At 41.8% G+C, this 6,000-nt stretch overlaps 1 protein-coding gene across 1 annotated transcript in view; it reads left to right on the top strand.

Moving 5' to 3' along the window:
- Nucleotides 1–639: 639 nt before the first annotated feature.
- col7a1l (collagen type VII alpha 1-like) overlaps nt 640–6,000 on the top strand; it is a 51,604-nt gene continuing 46,243 nt past the window's right edge. The window contains exons 1-4 of the mRNA XM_069164911.1: nt 640–715; nt 3,580–3,760; nt 4,089–4,248; nt 5,764–5,857. Of these exons, the coding sequence (XP_069021012.1) occupies nt 640–715; nt 3,580–3,760; nt 4,089–4,248; nt 5,764–5,857 (511 nt within the window). The remainder of the gene's footprint in view (nt 716–3,579; nt 3,761–4,088; nt 4,249–5,763; nt 5,858–6,000) is intronic.

Genomic DNA, 6,000 nt, shown 5'->3' with positions numbered 1-6,000 from the left:
CCGGTGTCTGTCTAGAAAAAAATCAAATGTTTTAAACCCTGAAGTAAAAATAAGGCAAACCACTTAAGATACCAGAAACCGTGTGACCAATGTCAACAAAATCGATAATTAACGTTATACCATTCAATGCTCACCTTCTTTTTTTTTTTTACCTCCCAGTATTTGCTTTAAATCACCGCGTCCTTATTGGACAGTTTAAAAACCCTTTTGATGCTTTTATTTCCTTGGCATCAGTGGACTCTGTTGTAAAACTGTTTTCAGGGAGAGCTCCTGTCTGCATCTCTACACATAACAATGATGGGACGCAACAGGCCAACAACACCCAGGCTCTAAAACACGAGATTCATCTGAAGACTCGTCTCGAGTCAGTCAACACTTAAAAAAACTCTTGGCGACCTGCAAAAGCTTGACTTCCCTGTGAGAGTTACAAGTCCTTCACAAATTAAAAATGTCTGATTTGTGTTTTATCTTTGAGAGCCTTTAATTGCTTTTTTCCTCTCTGTGTTCGTCTTTCAGATAATAGAAAACAAGAGTCTGAATTGATGATCGTGGAGTGGAATTTAGGAAGTCGATTTGCGAAGAGAAGAACTGGGGAGGTGGAGAAGGCGATCGAAGGAGGAAGAAGAGGAGAGGAGGAGTATGGACTGCTCTTCTGTGTGGATCTTTCTGCTGTCCCTTTCTCTCTCTCATCGAAGTGTTACAGCACAAGCTGAAGGTGAGTGATGACGTTCATATACCTGTATGGCGCACTCACACACAATTCATGAATTTGCTTCTCGTGATTCTACCCTTTTAATTACTCATATAGCACGATTAAACTGTTCCCTTTAGTTTTTCGCTCGGTTAGTAAGGGATTTGATTCATTCAAAATTTCAGTCAGTGACTTGTGCTTGAACTCACATGTGATTCAACCATTCACTCTCTAAAATAAGTGTTAGGTAGCTTTCGGTACCATTAAAACTGAGTCAAAACCAGATTGTCAGCTCGGTGCACAGATCAATGTGTTGGACGCAGACAGCGCGAGGTGCTCAATGAACACAGTCTGTGCGTGTGCTCCATCATTAAATCTCCACACCTGGATTGGCACACGAGGCAGACGCTAACCCAGCAACAGTTCCCCTGCAGACTGTGTCTAGTCAGGGAATTTAAACATCTGCTAGCCTCGTGTACAGTACAGCACTCTGTCTGCCAGCCAGTCAATCTAATTCCCTAAATATAGAGCCTTAGCCTCAGGTGCTATTGGATGTCACCGGCAGGTCAATCAGCCAATGAAAAGTTTAGAGTTCCTCCCCCTGGAATGTGGACTGTGATAGGCTGAAAGTGATTGGTAAAGTTGTTGGGCAGAATTATGGGAGGATATACAGTTTAAGAATATATTCGAAGCTGCTCCTTTGCAACTGTGTCCATTGTTTATTATTGACAGTGTTAACTGCCATCACATCGTATGGTTGTCCATGGCGACGCTTTGAGCTTTGTGTTATGTAATACACACAAGAACAGGAAACAGGACAGGAAAGGTTAGACTTTATGTGGCGAGGTCACGTGGCAGTAGCACAGTCCCAAACACACTGTTAGCACAATTAGACTTCAGAGACAACAACTAGTTGAGAATGAGTCCCTCTGGTGTCAATTTAGTGTCAGCCAGCTTATGGCTCGTAATAGGCTCCACTCTTTTTCCATGCTTTTGATTTTAACATCATAGGTTGCTTGAAATTCAGAATAAAACCTTATGAGTAGAGCATTAGACCCAAAAGGGGCGGGAGCACGACACTGGAAACTGATCCTGGAGGAATGACATCGAAATTGTCATATTGCTCCTTCTATTGTTTAACATTTCTGTTCCGGGTTTGTGCGTCTCTGTGAATTCATAGAGGAACTTTTACACTCATTTTTCTGGATAAAATCTGAACCTGGTGGCCCTTTGAGTAGACATGCTCTCTGATGATTTACATCTTCTCTCTTGATCTTGTTGGAGCTGATTGCAGCAGTGCATCATTATTTCTCACACTATTTCTTTCTTGGCAGAATTTTCTGCAGCATATGCTGAAGCCACTGAGCTACATCTAATGCGTAAATCAATGGTGGTCCGACTTAGAAGTGTACACAACCTTTGAGATATCAGCATAGATAACCTTCAAGGAAACCCATTCCTAATCCCTCAGCATGTGTTGTGTCCTTATCCCAGGCATGTCGATCTCGTCCGCCATCCCAGACAGACAAACTTCTTGATAATGGATCCCAGTCTGTGACTGACAGACACCAGCCTCCAGCTCCTTCCTTGCTCAGATTCTCCTCCATGTTTTATGTGCAACCACATGTGTAGGTTCAGGTGTGTGGCTGCCGACGTGAGGCTCAACTCAGGATGGAAAGAATGAATTGTGTTTTATCTTTTGAAATTTCATCAGTGGTTTTAAGTCATCACTGATGATCTTCTGTTGCTGAATAGGTGATCCTACACAGCTTCCATGTAGGGCAAAGATAGTAGCTCAGCTCCAGAGAAGCCTCCAGAATGTTCTTCCCAGTGATGTTTTGTTTCCTTGGTGCACAGCCAGAGAGGTATAGGTGTTTGAGGGAAACATAATGTTAGGTCGCCATGGGCTGGAGACATATGTCACCCCCAGTGAATCCTGGGATTGCAGCCAAAAGTAAGAGGGGCGAGATAACAGAGGGGAGGAAGCTCGGTAATGAAATAGAGGACAGCAGAGAATCACTTATCACTTACGGAACAATCAAAGGTGCCTATCTCTTATTCACTAGCCTGATCAATGCTGTTGTCACTTTGGTTTATTGCATATGTAATGCTGGAATATTGACTTGGAGCATGTTTGCAAACGCAGCAGATTGTGTGTGTGTGTGTGTGTGTGTGTGTGTGTGTGTGTGTGTGTGTGTGTGTGTGTGTGTGTGTGTGTGTGTGTGTGTGCTAGAGAGTGCACGCGCATGTATCCACTGCACCAGTGTTGTGAGTGTGTAGCTATTTCACTTCACATTAAAAGAGCATCTAAATCCCTTCAAACCCAGCAGATCCTGGTGTTAAATGCATTTGTTTGCTCGGGCAAGGGAAGTGACCCTGATTTTGGATGTGTTTACTTTATTATTCTAAGCGTTCCTCATCGCTGTACTAAAGTTTTATTGCTGGAGTGCTCAGAATATTGATAGTCTCTTTGGCTCACTTGTGTCTCATTAAAAATTCATAGGGATTTGTGTAGTGTTCTGGCTGCATGACAGAAGCAAATGAAAGGAAAACCCTCCACATGATGGAACAAGGCTGCTATCTGGTGGTCAGTGTAGAAATATAATGTCTCTAAAGTTGCAGTACAAGGCTGAATAAACAGGCTTACCCCTTAAACTATAAAAAAAAAATAATAATAATAAAAAAAAAAGAATCTACCTAATATCTCATTCAATTCAATTTGAATACGAAGAGTTGTGACAGAAAACTTTTATTTAGAATTTTGACTTAATATCTTTGCCTTTAAAAGAAAATTAACTGATTTTCAAACAGGCATTCGATGCTCGTCACTCCTTGGTTCATATATTTGTGCACACACTAATCCCCCCCATTTGTCTTCTTCCTCCCAGCATGCAGGACCGTGGTGCAGGCCGACATCGTGATTCTGGTGGATGAGTCATGGAGTGCGGGTCAGAGCAGTTTTTCCAGGGTCAAAGACTTCATCTCGGCCATCATCTCCTCCTTTCAGAACAGTGTGGTGGGAACTGATGGGGTCCGCTTCGGAGTCACCGTCTTTGGGGACGTTCCAAGGTAGAGGTCAGGCACGAGCTGGGCACAGCTTATCAAATGTAAACACAGGGCGCCAGCTAGTGTAACAGACCGTCATCGAGTTATTAATGAAGAAGTTCACTTTTCATGAAATAATCAATAACCAAATATGTAAACGATATCTTTGTTTAATTAGAGTGTATATGTAAAGAGTAATGGGGCAGTTTTAACAAAGCATGGGAATCAACTTTGGTGTACATTTCTTGGTCCTCTTATGTTCAAAGAATGTTAATCAGGAAAACAAATAAAAAGTGTACCTCTTTTCGACATGATCCAATTTTGCTTTCTCTGTAATCTTTTTTTTTGACAGGATGCGGATTGCTTTGACAGACTACAGTTCACTTGAGGAGGTGCTCCGAGCCATCCGAGACCTGCCCTACGTGGGTGGATCCAGGAGGACTGGCAGTGCCCTCCAGTTTCTGGTCGACTCTGTTTTCAGCCCGGTCATCAGTCGAGATTTCACCCCAAAGGTACAATGCTGCAACCAGTGAGATGTGATCATGTGACAACTGTCTCTATCTGCTATATTGTTTAGCACTTCTTGCATACATTGAAAACCGATGAGCTTAAACCTTGTTAAATGTTTGACAATATGCTGACACACAAGCAACTGGGAAATGATTGATTTGAGGTTACAACCTATGCTGCAAAGACATGCATACAGTGTTTGTTCTGGCCCTGCGTGAAAGGAAATGACTAGTTAGGAGTCTGTATTCCTTCTCCGCAGGATATTGTGGAGCACAAACAAAAAACATCTTCGCACGACTGTGAATCTGATTAAACCGTCTTGTTATATGCTTGGAATAAAAATGTATTGTGTGTCTGACACAAAGTTGCAACTGGCAACAGATTTTGCTTTGTTGTTTACTTTGTCTTTTGCTTTGGGAAAAAAGGAGGCGGTGGAGGCAATACATTTTCCAGCACAGATTCAGCATGCTCAGTCGGCTGAATGGCTGTCGATAACTTGTCTAAACAGTGCCGGACACACTGCAAAAAGCCCGTTGGTCACCCACAGACAATGTATGACAGATAATGACAGAAATTTACCCGGTTTGTGACTGTATCGAGAAAAATTATGGATTAAGTAAGATTTCGTCTATTTACAGGATCTTAACCCAAATACCAAAGTCAGCAACTTAACTAAACTTGTCTCAGTAGTGCATTATCAAATATCCAAATCCACTTTCCCCCAAACAACTCTACTTTTGTATCAGCTCCATCCCTCTGACAGTGTAATACTGTAGTGTAGTCTCAGTATAACACAGCTGGTTAGCATTCCAATCATCTCTATCTCTGAGTGCGCGTGTGAATCATCTTGCAGCAGCACACTTGATGTGGGAAGGCAGAGAATTGAGGATTAGACTGATATATTGAATTGTACAGCCCAAGCACATGCAAAGGAGCAGCTTCATTCTCACACAGATGATGTCTAGCACCCTTCTTCGTTGACTGAGGGATGAACTTTGAATGAACTGAGTTCAATTTCCTTAATTGGCAAATTATTAGTCTCAGTTGCAAGTTTATGTACTTGAATTCCACTTTGTCTTTGGGTTTGATTTATTTAATTATGTATTCAATTATGAGCTAAACCATGTTAAAAGTCTATGGAGGTTTTCAGGAAAATAATACTGTTTGCATGAATGCTCTTTAACCCAAACAAATGTTGTCTGGAGGGTGGATTTAATCCTCCGGTGATGCCAAACACTAGGCAACACATTATTGTGTACAAGGCAGAAAAACAGTGACTAAAACACACACACACACACACACACGTGCGTAAACTATTACACTTATTATTATCCACAGATTGTACATTAGCTGCTACTAAATACTTTTGCCACGTGGTCATTGTAAGTTTCTCATTGAGCTTGAAGAATCTTGATTTTGAATAAATGATGCCCACTGACATAAAGATAACATGTATCTACTCAATGAAAAAAAAAATCTTGATATATTATGTAATCTTCTGTGTCATTGGTGTACAGATTGCTGTGCTGATCACAAACGGACCTTCAGACGACCAGGTAGATGCCGCAGTCAGAGCAGTTGCTGACAATGGAATTTCTCTCTTTGCAGTAGGTGAGTGTGGAAGTTGGTATTGTGAATTCCTTCAACATCCCCACTGCAGCGGCCCCTCCGATTTTATCCGAGCTCAACTGCCTTATCTGCAGTGTTTGCTGTTAGAAATTCATGTCCTGTACATTTGAATTGATTGGATTCAG

This window comes from Embiotoca jacksoni, unplaced genomic scaffold (assembly GCF_022577435.1).
Source record: "Embiotoca jacksoni isolate LCO1_2020_lvr unplaced genomic scaffold, fEmbJac1.0.p SCAF_32, whole genome shotgun sequence".
Classification (NCBI taxonomy): Eukaryota; Metazoa; Chordata; class Actinopteri; family Embiotocidae; genus Embiotoca; species Embiotoca jacksoni.
The sequence above is the reverse complement of the archived record's forward strand: the minus strand, read 5'-3'. Positions and strand labels throughout refer to the sequence as shown.